Here is a 13897-nt window from a genome sequence, read left to right on the forward strand (position 1 = left end):
CTACAATGGATCACGTGATGCCTGCTGTTGTGCAAATCAACCACAGAACTGAAGCTTTTGCTACAGTCACACCAAAATTAGGCATCAAAATTCAATCATTCGTCACACTGAAAGATGTCAGAAGCAGTTGGCCAAAAAAGGCCTTTTGGATTGTCCATGAGACCCAGGGGTTTTGGAAGAACCCTGTGCTCTGAATGTCTGTACTGGACCAAAGTCATAGAGCAGAGAGACATTTATGACTCTCCGAAATTCTCCACAGTAAAGATTTTCTTATATTCTGATTTGATTTTGCCAACTGTCCTTTATGTTGCACATACAGTACAGGCCAAAAGTCTGGACACACCTTCTCATTCATTGTGTTTTCTTTATTTTCATGACCATTTACGTTGGTAGATTCTCACTGAAGGCATCAAAACTATGAATGAACACATGTGGAGTTATGTACTTAACAAAAAGTGGAGACCTGGCCTCCACAGTCACCGGACCTCAACCCAATCGAGATGGTTTGGGGATGGTTTCTCTAAATGGGTCCTAAATCACTTAATTACATGCAATATCTTAGGTGCAACAGTTTTCATGTGCAATATTACTACTATACTACTTCTCATGATTTAATATTGCTTAATTATTGCTGATTGGTGCAATAACTTATTCCAAAAGTACCATTTGTATCACTGGTATTTCACTCAGATGTGTTACTTATAGACAGATATTATACCAAGCATTTCTGTATGTAGCATAGTCTATTTATACTGTGGGTGTTTATTTAGACTTATTACATTTTATATTGTTGTGCTTCGGTTTGAGCCTAGACTCCTTCTGCTGGTAGGTGCACACTTCATTCAAGTTCCAGCGGCTGCTGCAGGAACCCCAACTTGCAGTGCTCGGTTTGGCCTGCGGGTGGCAACATTGTTTGAGTTTCTTTCATTTCTAACGTGGTTTGGAACCCTCGGGTTCTCCTTGCTGATGTTGGCGCAGAAATCCACCAGCTCTCGTGCTGCTCATCTAACAAACGGTCTCTTCTTTTGCACTACGCAACTTCAGAAGCCTGGTTGGAGGTAGAAAAGATCTCGTGCAAGGTCACTTTCCTTCTGGTTTGCATGAAGGGTATTTGAAAGGTAAATCATGAGTAGAGAGTGAGCATACGACACCGCCATGACCTCGGTGTTTATCGGTAGAAGCTGGCTTTATCTTCAAAAGGACTGGCTGTGGTCGGGCCCCGCCCTTTTACCTTTTCCCTTGTTCGGCTTGGGCACAGAACAAGGGAAGGGCGTGTGGGAGGAAGGCCGTCAGTGGCGAATAGGAGGGGTCATATGACAGCATAAATAACTCGTCTTGACTCGTTCCTACTCGAGCTGTGAAGAGAGACGGAGGCAGCGGAGAAACCGGAAGGGAAAAAGACTCGGTAAAAGGCATGGCTGACACCCAGACTGTCCCACTGCGTCCAGGCAGCCTGAAGTCCGACTGTCCTCAGAGGCATGAGAAGATCGATGGCAAGACCAGGACGAAGTCAGAGTCCAGAGTGCGCTTTAATGGGGTGGCAGGTAAAGAGGAGACCCCCATGATGGAGCACAAGGTAGCGTGGGAGAGCACGCCGGTTCCAGAGCAGAAGGCCCAGGACGCCAAGCCAGCAGCGGACCCTAAAGTTCAACCGGGCCTGAAAGAGCCTCAAGAGCCCCAGAAAGCCCAAGAGGACGTTAAAAAGGAGAGTGACCCACAATCTCCTGAGGAGGAGAAAGTAAAGGAGCTCCCAGTGGAGGAACCTCTGGGTCCGGACGACGTGGTGTGCGACTCCTGCATCGAGAGCCCCAGAAGGGCCGCCAAATCCTGCCTCACCTGCATGGTCTCGTACTGCGGGTCCCACCTCAGGCCCCATCGGGAGAACCCCAAATTCCAGAACCACCGGCTGGTGGAGCCGCTCAAGGACCTGGAGAAGCGGACGTGCGAGAGCCACAAGTGGCCCCTGGAGCTGTACTGCGGCGCCGACGCCTGCTGCGTGTGCCAGGACTGCCTGAAGGAGGACCACCGCGGGCACAGCGCGGTCCCCGTCACAGAGGCCCGGAGTAAGATCGAGGTGGGCCACGCCCTCGCAGAGCACGGCACAGGACGTAGAACAAATCTAATCGCCTAGACGGAATTCTGTTTGTAAGACGCATTTAGTGCAGACATGCAATTAACATCACAATTGGAGTGTCATCAAAGTGTAGATTATACTTTTATGACATGTTTAATAGCCTATTGTTGTCAATAGGCTATTAAACAGTGGGGCACCCGGGGGGCAGCGGCGGGGGCAGCGGCGGCCTAGCGGTTAAGGAAGCGGCCCCGTACTCAGAAGGTTGCCGGGTGCCTGTCATGGCTGCCCACTGCTCAGTCAGGGTGATGGGTTAAATGCAGAGGACAAATTTCACTGTGTGCACCGTGTGCTGTGCATCACAATGACAATCACTTCACTTCAACTATACACTTAAGTGTTATATAGCGTAATATAGAATAATATTGTAGTAATTTTCTTCATCAGCACCCTCTTATCATCACTCAAAGCTCTGACTTCTGGGAAGTGCTAATGTGCAACGTACAACGTTCCAAAATTATTTATTCGAACTATTCACGCCAACTATTGGTGGCAGTGGTGGCCTAGCGGTTAAGGGGGCGGGTGTGTTTTATTCTGGAAAGCACAGTCACTCCAAATAAAAGGCACATCAGTCCATAGCTCTGCTTTGGAGACATTAAAATGTCCTTTTTGTGTCCAAATGTCCATATCTGAATGCCCCTGGAGCCAAGAGCACTTGGCTTTAACCAAAAAGGCCCCTTCAGCGCTGGCTTTTCCCAGATTAACCAAGGTTGCTACGTGAGGCCGGAAGAAACATGGAAAGACCGCCACACATGCAGCATAATGTAGTATCTGTTCATTTCTAATATCGGTTCATTTACAGCATTTACCAGACGCCCTTATCCAGAGCGACTTACAATCAGTAGTTACAGGGACTGTTCCCCCCTGGAGACGCTCAGGGTTAAGTGTCTTGCTCAGGGACACGATGGTAGTAAGTGGGATTTGAACCTGGGTCTTCTGGTTTATAGGCGAGTGTGTTGACCACTAGGCTACTAGTATAACATAGTGCTTATAGTCCCAGTCAAAAGTTCAGCCAGACCTATGTAGATCATGAAGAATCAAGACATTTCTACCTTCACAGCGTTTTTTTGTCACCATCAGAAGTAGGATCAAATTCAAATGTTATTTGTCACATACATAGTCATACACGGTATGATATGCAGTGAAACGTTTTTTGCGACTACTTCAGACCACAGTATTGCAAATGTTGCAAGTAAACAATGAACCAATATGCAAATATTGCAAACATGACCAAATATTACACTTTTACGTCTTTAACATAAAATTTGTGTAACAGGTAGGGTGAAGGTGTGCAAATGAGTTAAAGACAATGTTTAAAGAAAAGAGAAGTGAGATGGTGAGTGAGATAGTGAGAAGTGAGATAGTGAGATGCTCATCAACGTGAGGCTTTTCGAGAGGGAAGCCCGGAGTATGAAATGCTGTCATCACAGCATAATATTGCTGCTTTCAGGAGGACAAAATGTGGAACGTTTCACATTTGTTTAACACTTAACCACACGTGCGTGAGTCAGTGTAGAAATAGTCCAAAAAATAAATGGGTAGATGCATCCAAATCTTTGACAGGTTATATGTAGAATCCAGTGAAAGTCATAAATGAAATAATATCCCTTTAAGGTTGTCGGGATATTTTTTGACGGCAGGTTGAAACACCTGAAACGCGGTTAAAAATTGTCCCGCTATCACACTAAAGCCCAGACAGCAGGTTACCTGCAAAGGAGCCGCAGCCTGAAACCGGTACGACAGGCCCGCCCACCCGGATAGCGTTTCACAGTGCGCTTATAGGAACGTGTTCAAACTAGAAGAATGGGACGATTCTCTACGTGACGCACGGGACATTTTGAAAACACAGGTTACTTTATCCCCATAACTAGAGGTCAGAAATATGAACAAGTGTGACATGTATAGTACAGGCCAAAAGTTTGGACACACCTTCTCATTCAGTGTGTTTTCTTTATTTTCATGACCATTTACGTTGGAAGATTCTCACTGAAGGCTGCATCATAATGTGATCATTCATAGTTTTGGTGCCTTCAGTGAGAATCTACCAACGTAAATGGTCATGAAAGTAAAGAAAACACATTGAATGAGAAGGTGTGTCCAAACTTTTGGCCTGTTCTGTATATAGCACTCATCATGCCTTCAATATAAAGTTATGACAAAAGTCATACAAGCAGTCTCGATGCATGCCAAAACTTGCCACGCGATGCACGGGACACATAAAATTAGTCTCACTTGTTAAAACCAACTTCCACAATAAAATGCTGTGAACTCTACAAGCATTCAGACAAAACAATTGGACCAAATATTTCAATGTACAATGGGCGTCAAAACCGTGCAACACTTCAATAAACCAATGCAAAACTAATACATGACCAAGATGGTGTGATGCGCGGGACAAACAGTGTCACTGGTCTAAAAGTTTAACATATGATGGCCGGGACTAACAGTTACACTGTGGTCCATTGTATGAATATCTTAATTAAGCTTGATGCACTCTTAAATAGAACATATAAAAACTGAACTTTGAATGTCTGGCATAAGATAAGAATTTGCCTTAAACTTCATTGAAATTAGTAAAAATATTACGTTCAGTTTTTTTTTTTTAAATACATTAAAATTATCGATGCTCCACATTATCTGAGCACCCGTCTTAAATTCTAGAGCAAGAAAAGGGGAAATATTACAGGAGTTTTGGTTTCATTTCCCAGAGAATGGTCCTCTGGCGCGTGCTGTGTGGCTGTCGTGTGGATTTTGGGTCGCGTTACTCATGCAAGTCCTGGGTAAACATCCCTCGGGGGAACAAACTCGAAAACAGGGGATTTTGGCTTCGGGTGCGCCGCCCAGACTTGCCTTCGGAATGCACAGACCTACATTTTGGTGCCATGTCTGCACCGGGAGAAAAGAACTCCTAATATGGCAAATCAGAAAGCACCGACCGACCGCAGGTTCCGTTTTAAGGGCTTACCGCTCAACAGGTGCCGAGATTTCAGGTTTCTACAGACAAGACTGAACAGCTGCTGTGGTTTTTTTTTTTTTTTTTTTACAGAAGGAGCTGCGGGAGAAGCAGGCGGAGATGGCCAGGACCACGTCGGCGGCAGAAAACGCCATCGGCAAACTTCAGGCCAACACGGTCACCATCGAGGTACGATGGGGCAATGGTCCAAGAAGCAGTCCAAAAAAAGGACATTAAAATGAGACCAATGTCCAACACACAAACGGCAGAATGTTGCAGCACACCAAGCAGCGAGTTCTAAGTGACTTTCAGGCCGTAACTTTAATGAATAAGGGTGGAGGTTTTTTGTGGGCCTACACGTTCTTAGCTCCCATATCGGCAACATATCTAAATCCAAGATCTCTTCTTCAAATACTGAGGTCAGTAATGGCCAAACAGCAGAGTTTATGCACAGATAATGAACTTTTCACGAATGAATGAACGAATTGAAAGAACGTGACCTCAGTGGTAGCTACAGACATGCATTTGAATATAATGCCATTTCTTTCCCTCACCAAAGCCATTCTCCCTGTTAACATTTTATATACATACACGACTCACCAGGGTGGACCAGAGATGGGCAGTAACGCGTTACATTTACTCCGTTACATGTACCATTTTTTTGTTGTTTGAGAGTAGTTATTTAAAAGAAACGTCTTACTCCGTCTCGCTGGTGTTTATTTGCGCTGAAAAGCTGTACTTCTGCTACGTTACGAAGTAACTCACTCACTCACTACGCAGGGGTCACTTCGGAGTGCACATGGGAAACACTCTTGGTGACGTCACCGGTCACGTGAACGCGTGGAATAGGGGGAGGAGCCTCTACGAATGCCGCCTACCCGCAAGGAACCGGCTTGAACGCCGTGTCGCATTTGTCATTATACTTAACGATTTAACAGATTTAGAACTTTATTAATACATAAAAATAGCAACAATAAAAGGGTAAAAGTAATAGTTAAATAATTTTTGCCCAATTAAAGTTTAATTGTCCAGTTGTGAGTAATTGTCTTTGCTCCTCTGTCCTTCTGTTCTCCCTCTCGCACACCCCATGTGAAAGTTGATCAGGTTGATGAGGTGCATTTTTTAAGTGTGTTGCTTCTGGACCAGCGTCCTGCCACTGAACAGGCTCCTCTGGTTGTTTATGACAGCGTGCAGTAGGGGCCTGAAATTGCCCATAATGTCCAGCAGCTTGTTCAGAGTCCCCGTCTCTTCCAGCTTCATGCCGAACACAGAGCCGGTCCTCCTGATCAGCTTTTCTAGCCTGGACGAGTCCTTTTTTGCTCTGCTGCTTTTATCATTTGGATAAAAGGAAGATGCGTCGACGTCCAGGCTTCCAGGAGTTGAATTTCCAGGGCCTTGAATTTCACAAGTTGAATTTGAGCACTCTGAACAGAATTACTTTTTTGGCATTGAAAAATTAACACTGACATTATTTACTGAGAAATTGTAGAATAAAAATATTCAGAGACATTGTATCAAATACCATTTCAATTAAAAAAAAACATTCTATATCAAGATGCATGATGGTCTATATGACAGGCTACAACAGGCTTTGGCCTGTTGACTTTAGTAATGGTTATTAATGTGCGCTCTACTCTAATTCAGGTATCAAATTTTATCTGTATTTTTTATGCCAGTTGTTACAATTAATTATAAAGTCTTTATAATTATATTTATAGCATTAATTTCCTCAGCACTGCCTACTACTGGTCTTGACACACCTTGTAAATAATGTTCAGCACTTAAGTGCTTTAAGTGCCTGTGGCAAAGTAGGTAAATGGGCAACTATTTGGCAATTCCCTTGCTCAAAATAACCCATTGAATGAAACTGGCTGTAAACGTGAAATATTAAAAGAAAATGTCCATAACTCCACGGTCCTGCTTTCAGCGCCTTACAAATGAAATATGAAGGTTATATATTCAGTTAAGGACATTTAGAAATGTCCTTACGTCCCAGAATAACAGCAACGCCCTTTATTTGTTTGTAACGTTGTAATGCGAGGTTGTGTAATACATTGTTGTTCCTCCTCTGATCCAACGCCTTATAATCGTCTGCCACATGCAGGTGAGTAGTGTGGAATTCAACTTGCATGAATTTTTCACATTTTCCGCAGCGGCGTCTCAAGGGTGGTATGTAATCGTTGCGGACGTGCCGTTGTCGCCACTTCGTCGGTGATTTATCACTTGACTAGCGTTTCTTTCCGTGACAAAATTCTCTGAGTCGTCCTCGTGAACCAGTTGTGGGACGGCAGGTTGCTTCATCAACCCAAGCCATTAGGAGGGTTTAACGGCCCTACCCTGTCACCTCCGGTCAAGCCCCCGCCTGGTATTTCCGAATCATCACAGCCCATCCCCTCAGACGAGGCTTGTCTGCGATGTCACGGCCCATTGTGTTACCTAAATGTCATCAGTGTGGAACTGGAAGTGCCAAACTGGGAAGAGGTCATTGAGTCACTGTATCAGGACAGGAAGAAACATTGTTCTAGAAGCTCTTACTAGGAGGTCAGATGGTGAAATGCGATGAAAACAAAACTTCATTCCCATCAACAGACCGATTAGTTTACTTCCTGAGAGTCCTTGTCACCCCTCTTTCTCATTGTATCCTTCCTTGCCCACCATTAGACTTCCGTAAAGGATGTCCAGGCTGTGATAGAGGAGCAGTTTACTAAGCTGCGGTCGGCGGTGGAGAAAACGAAGAAGGAGGTCACCGAGATCCTGGAGGGGGAGCAGAAACAGGCCTTGAAGCAGGCAGAGGGCATCCAGGTGCACCTGAAGCAGCGGTGTACCGACCTGAAGAAGATGCAGACACAGGTGGAGAAGCTATCCAAGATGCAGAACGATGTGGACTTCCTACAGGTAACCTCTCCATATTTGCATAACAATTGATCTCCTCTCTTGACAAGCACTTACTCTGCACTTCCTTACTTGTTCTCCATTCTCAACTTTGAACACTGTTTTGAACCCCTTGTGGCCGCCATCTGATGATCTAACTTTGTGGTGTCCAGAATTATTCTGAATGGAAGAAGGAGAAGCCAGACGTTTCCCTGCCTGGGGTCTACATAGGCTTGATGGACCGCCTGAACAAGTTCAGCCGTGTCATTACCGAGTCCACCCAGGAGATGTGTGACCACCTGCTCTCCACCAACTACAAGCTCAAGGAGACGTGCAGGAGTGGTAAGCTGCAGCCATTGAAGGCCTTCTTCTGCCATTCTCAATTCAAGACTCCTTCGTTATTATTGCATGGCTGCTTCCGGATGAATTTGTCAAATCTTTTCTGTAGGACGGGTGAATGTTTTCAGCTAGGACGGGTCCAAGATCTCACATCAGCAAATCATGGGTGGCCATGCCAGATGGATTTTCCTGTTTCCTATGCGGATAGAGACATGTGCTGATGCCTTTTGTTCTACGAACAGCTTAAAAAAGTCCTGAAAAAAAAGAGATTACAGTGAAGTGAAGTGTGAAGTGCTGCTCTATTAACATTGCAAGCCATGCTAATGCGGGGCGAACACCGTACACGCGCAGAGTTTATTGGCTCTTTTTGGAAATCATTGGTTCTTCATCAAGGCAGAAACACAATTGGGCTTGCAGCATAATAGCAAGTTACTGACAGTAGTTGAAGGGCAATAAAATGGTAAACGGGATAGAACGTGTGTGTTTGAACTTGCCATTCAAAGCTCATATTGTACAGGGCCGGGTTCCAGAATAACTCATTTCGTGAAATCACAGCCTCGAAGCCTGGCGGCATTCATTGGGATCCCAAGCGTTTACAATGAGCTCAAGATACATCACTCATAAATGGTATATAAAAAAAAAACGTCTTTGCTGCCAGGATTAATTAAACATTTTGGCCAAGTTGCCCAGACAGATTTAGAGTAATCCTGGATGAAAAAGCTTGTGGAATGTAGTCCAGAACATGTTTTAATTGCAGAGTTTTTTTTTTTTTTTTTTTTTACAGATAAAGTTGGCATAAAAACCACAGTCCATGCTATTGCTTCAGCCAAACACATTGCATCCATGCCAGACCCAAAGACCAGAGAAGACTTCCTGAAATGTGAGTAAGGAGCTTTTAGGAGCAACTGCACCTCTGTAAGAGAAATGGCTCCATTGCCATCCCTTCTATGGAAATTGGAGCCAACGTGTGTGCAGAAGACTTAGCATTTTAATATGAATTTTTGAGGGGAAGCAAAAACGCTTTGCTCATACTATACGGTTTTCAGTCTGAATTTGAGGTCGCCAAAGGTTGCCAACCAACGTCCTTGACCAAAGTCATATTGGCAACTGCAAACAGGTATCTAGCAGGCTTAATATCACCGGTGAGCCTCGCCCAATGAGAGCTCAGGACGCAGGAGGATGGACAGATGCAGACGCACTGTCCACGTGCACCAATCCGTTTCTTGACCAATATGTTGGATGGTAGTAGCCTAGTGGGTAACACACTCGCCTATGAACCACAAACCCCACTTACTACCATTGTGTCCCTGAGCAAGACACTTAACCCTATGTTTCTCCAGGGGGTAAGACTGTCCCTGTAAATGCTGATTTTAAGTTGCTCTGGATAAGGGCGTCTGATAAATGCTGTAAATGTAAAAGTAAATCTTTCTTTTTGCACGGTTTTCAGAACAATCTTTGAGCATCACCGCATCCAGCCACTAGGAGCACTAGACCTGCGGCGGTTTCGTGTATCATAGACATTTACATTTACAGCATTTATCAGACGCCCTTATCCAGAGTGACTTACAATCAGTATTTACAGGGACAGTCCCCCCCTGGAGCAACTCAGGGTTAAGTGTCTTGTTCAGGGACACAATGGTAGTAAGTGGGATTTGAACCCGGGTTCATAGGCGAGTGTGTTACCCACTAGGCTACTAGCGCCCACAACGTGCTGTCCGTGCTTGTAGAATTCCTGAACTGAGCCCTTGCATGTGCCTTGCAGACGCCACGTCCCTGAGCTTAGACGGAAACACCGCCCATAAGTTCCTGCGTCTGACGGAGGACAACCGGAAGGCGACCAACACCACGCCCTGGCAGCACAGTTACCCGGACGTGCCTGAGCGTTTTGAGCACTGGCGGCAAGTGCTGGCGATGGAGAGCTTCTACCTGGGCCGCCACTATTTTGAGGTGGACCTGAGCGGAGATGGAACCCACGTGGGAGTGACGTACAAGAGCATCGACCGGAAAGGCTCAGAGAGCAACAGCTGCATCACCGGCAACAACTTCTCCTGGTGCCTGCAGTGGAACGGGCGCCACTTCTCCACCTGGCACAGCGACGTGGAGACGCCGCTGAAGGTCGACAAGGCCACGCGGGTGGGCGTGTACGTAGACTTCGACTGCGGGCGGCTGGCGTTCTACGCCGCCGGCGAAAGCATGCCGCTGATTCACGAGTACAAGGCAGACTTCCTGGAGCCGGTCTACCCTGCCTTCTGGCTGTCCAAGAAGGAGAATGTGGCCGTGCTGGTGGCCCCGGGGGACGCCCTGCCGCTCAAAAGCCCCTCTCCACCACTGTCACCGCCAACCAAGCCTGCTGCTCCACCCTCTCTGCCATAATAACCATTTCATGTTCTCATTTTACACAGAAAGGTCAAATATATGGCAAAAAAAAATAAACCAGCACGCTTAAATAATAGTAATATATTTTTGTGCTATTTATTTTTTTTCTTTTATTAATCACTGTTGTGCATCACGGACTGCCTGTGGTGTAAGGTGGTTTTGCTCAAGTTTCCTAAAGACCAAAACTCTTTCATACTTTTACTTTCAAATGCACATGCATGTACTGTGACCAGTAAACTTAAAAAAAAAAAACCTCTACTTCTTTATTTGCTTGTCTTTGGTTTTGACGGACTAATTCTAAATGAGTGGCGCCCTCTTGTGCACATGACGCGCAAAGACGGTGTGTTGCAATCTAGGCCAGAAACTTTAATTTGCGAATAAGAAGCGTCTGTCCCTGATTAAACACAGACACAGAAACATTCTTTATATGAAGGTAAGAGCCAGACTATTAAACTTTGCGTAGGGAGCTGAAATTGAAAAGACACACAAAAAAAACAGAAATTTTGTCTGGTTTAAAAAGTTCTGCGTGCTTAAACAAAATTAATAAACCACAATGAAAAATGGTCCGAGCTGGAAACGACCACCGCCTTCCGTTGCCGAACGTGACCAGGAAACGTGCGCGTCGCGTCATCGCGTCACGTCAGTGACGTCAGTCAGCTGCGCCGAACGCGGAAGTTCGCCTCCGAGATGATGCGAGTGGTAAGAGTTCATGTCCGTGCTCCTCGCGTTCAAAACACAATGTTTACAACATTCCACGACACGTGTTGTCACGGATTGACCTCGGAAACCGAGAGAAATATATAAAAAAATAGTTTTTACCGTTTTAGATCGGCCGCTGAGCCGATCTGGCTGTGTTGTTTACGTTGTTTTGTGTCGTTTTTTCAGTCCCCAGCGCTGTGTCAGTTCGATAAAAAGCGTGAACTCGTCCCGCACATTTAAAATAATTTTAATCCCCCCCCAGGACTCGAACGACGACGACGTGTCCTTGTTCGACGCCGAGGAAGATGCGTCCGCAAGGAAGTCGAGGATTAAGTAAGGTCGCATGTGGACGCAGTCTGCAGTCTTACTGTCACTGTGGGATGAAATGTAATCGCGCGGCGTGAATGACCCTCCAGGCACCCGGTCGCGTCCTTCTTCCACCTCTTCTTCCGTGTGAGCGCCGTCCTGGTCTACCTGCTGTGCGAGTGGCTGAGCAGCAGCTTCATCGCCGGCATGGTCGCGATCATCCTCCTGCTCTCGTGCGACTTCTGGACCGTCAAGGTTGGTGGCGGTTTTGACATCTGCCATTCTCGTGGAGTTTGAAACGGTCATTTTCCAGGCCTTGAAAAGTTTTGGAACACGAAATAAATGTGAAAAGTTCTGTCAAGGTGCCGCTGAGCAAAGCACCGTCCCCATACGCTGCTCCCCGGACGCCTGTCATATTTTTTACAGCATTTATCAGACGCCCTTATCTAGAGCGACTTACAACCAGTAGTTACAAGGACAGTCTCCCTGGAGCAACTTAGGGTTAAGTGTCTTGCTCAGGGACACAATGGTAGTAAGGGGGATTCAAACCCGGGTCTTCTGGTTCATAGGCGAGTGTGTTACCCACTAGGCTACTTCCACCCTTTTGCCTACTGCTCATGGATTAAAAGCAGAGGACACATTTCGTTCTGTCACCTTGTCCTCTGCTGCAGTGTTTCAAAATCACTTCACTTTCACTTACTGGTTTCTGAACTGAGAAAGCCTTTGTTTTCTGTTCTATATCTTTGTCTATTTGGTCACATCTCAGAAGAAGAGCTTTGGTGTGTTGTATGTGTGATGCCGTTTCTTTTTTTCTGGCACTCAGAATATAACTGGACGTTTGATGGTGGGTCTGCGATGGTGGAACCAGGTGGATGATGATGGAAAGAGCCAATGGGTGTTTGAGTCCAGAAAGGTGTGAGAACCAAATTCAGTTCAGAATTTTACAGTATGCCTCTTTATTTGAACCAAAGTACAAATGTTTAAAGTTCAAAATATGTTTTTTTACTGTCTGTAATTTGTAGGTATCTATCTGTGTGTGAGTGTGTGTGTATATACATCACACGCATACATATAAATGTATTTTTTGGGTGTTGATTTTCATATCAGGGTAGAGGGAGAAACCCTCCTTCTAACTCTGAGTCACGGATCTTCTGGCTGGGCCTGATTATATGTCCCATCATCTGGGTCATCCTTGCTTTCAGTACACTCATCAGCTTCAAGATCAAATGGCTTGTAAGTTTACAGAGAGGCCACTAAAGTAGAAAACGTTATAATTATGTTATACATCATACATCGCAGTAATATTGTGTTTGTAGTTACTTTGAGTGGTGTTATGATCATGTTATATGTGATTTACATACATTTTATAATGCTTAATTTGAACCAATGTTTTGCACAGCTTTGAGGCCAAACTGTGGATGACCATGTTATTCCCCTCCAGGCTGTGGTGCTGATGGGAGTGGTGCTACAGGGCGCTAACCTGTACGGTTACGTACGATGCAAAGTGGGGAGTCGGACCAGCCTCAAGAACATGGCCACCAGCTACTTAGGCCAACAGTTCCTCAAGCAGGTGTGGATCGCAACAGGTTTTATTTCTAACAGGGGAATGTTGAACAACCGCAGGGCTGCTTTGTATTTAACTGATGCCGTCTGAATTTTATGTGTTTACTTGCAGACTTTGTCAAACCAAGGAGACTCCTAGAGAAGATTGGTCACGTTTTTGAGAGCCTGCATTTTTTTTTAATGCTCACAGATGGGTTTCTTCTGTGTGATAGTGTTATGTGTAATTATCTTTTGGCATTGTGGTAGGGGATTTTGCTGAGAATATCATGTATGTAACTGGTCATGGCACGTTTTCAGTGTTAAATAGACTTTCCACCTGATAATCCCAGTTAATATATCAATTGAAAATTATGATATAAAGTGTTTTTCTATTTAAAACCCAAGTCATACCAAATAACATTTTGTATTTGTCCCTGAGTGTGTGGGGTGTTAGTGTTGAACTATTATTAACTTTTTTTTAATAAAGAGCAACATTGTAAAACTATGTAGGCATGTTTTTTTTTAATCAAGGACTTTATTACTTTTTTAATAAAGCCACACCGTTTAGCAGGTCAGACAAACGCATTCGAGGCGGCTTTAGAATGAATGAAGCCTTTGATTGGCTTGCAGTTGTTCACGTGATGTAAGCCGAATAGGAGTCCCCTCTGAGCGAAAAAAAG

At 45.0% G+C, this 13897-nt stretch overlaps 2 protein-coding genes across 2 annotated transcripts; both read left to right on the top strand.

The window, feature by feature from the left end:
• The first annotated feature begins 1322 nt into the window (after nucleotides 1-1322).
• On the top strand, nucleotides 1323-10746 carry trim16 (tripartite motif containing 16). The gene is made up of 6 exons (XM_028970747.1): nucleotides 1323-2074; nucleotides 5178-5273; nucleotides 7746-7979; nucleotides 8129-8297; nucleotides 9079-9174; nucleotides 10057-10746. The coding sequence occupies exons 1-6, from the start codon at nucleotides 1415-1417 to the stop codon at nucleotides 10665-10667; spliced, it is 1866 nt and encodes a 621-aa protein (XP_028826580.1). The 5' UTR covers nucleotides 1323-1414; the 3' UTR covers nucleotides 10668-10746.
• Nucleotides 10747-11320: 574 nt separating this feature from the next.
• Nucleotides 11321-13722, top strand: tvp23b (trans-golgi network vesicle protein 23 homolog B (S. cerevisiae)). The gene is made up of 7 exons (XM_028969719.1): nucleotides 11321-11369; nucleotides 11632-11702; nucleotides 11786-11930; nucleotides 12499-12588; nucleotides 12783-12908; nucleotides 13117-13245; nucleotides 13351-13722. The coding sequence occupies exons 1-7, from the start codon at nucleotides 11358-11360 to the stop codon at nucleotides 13375-13377; spliced, it is 600 nt and encodes a 199-aa protein (XP_028825552.1). The 5' UTR covers nucleotides 11321-11357; the 3' UTR covers nucleotides 13378-13722.
• The last annotated feature ends 175 nt before the right edge of the window (nucleotides 13723-13897 follow it).

This window comes from Denticeps clupeoides, chromosome 2 (assembly GCF_900700375.1).
Source record: "Denticeps clupeoides chromosome 2, fDenClu1.1, whole genome shotgun sequence".
Lineage (NCBI taxonomy): Eukaryota > Metazoa > Chordata > Actinopteri > Clupeiformes > Denticipitidae > Denticeps > Denticeps clupeoides.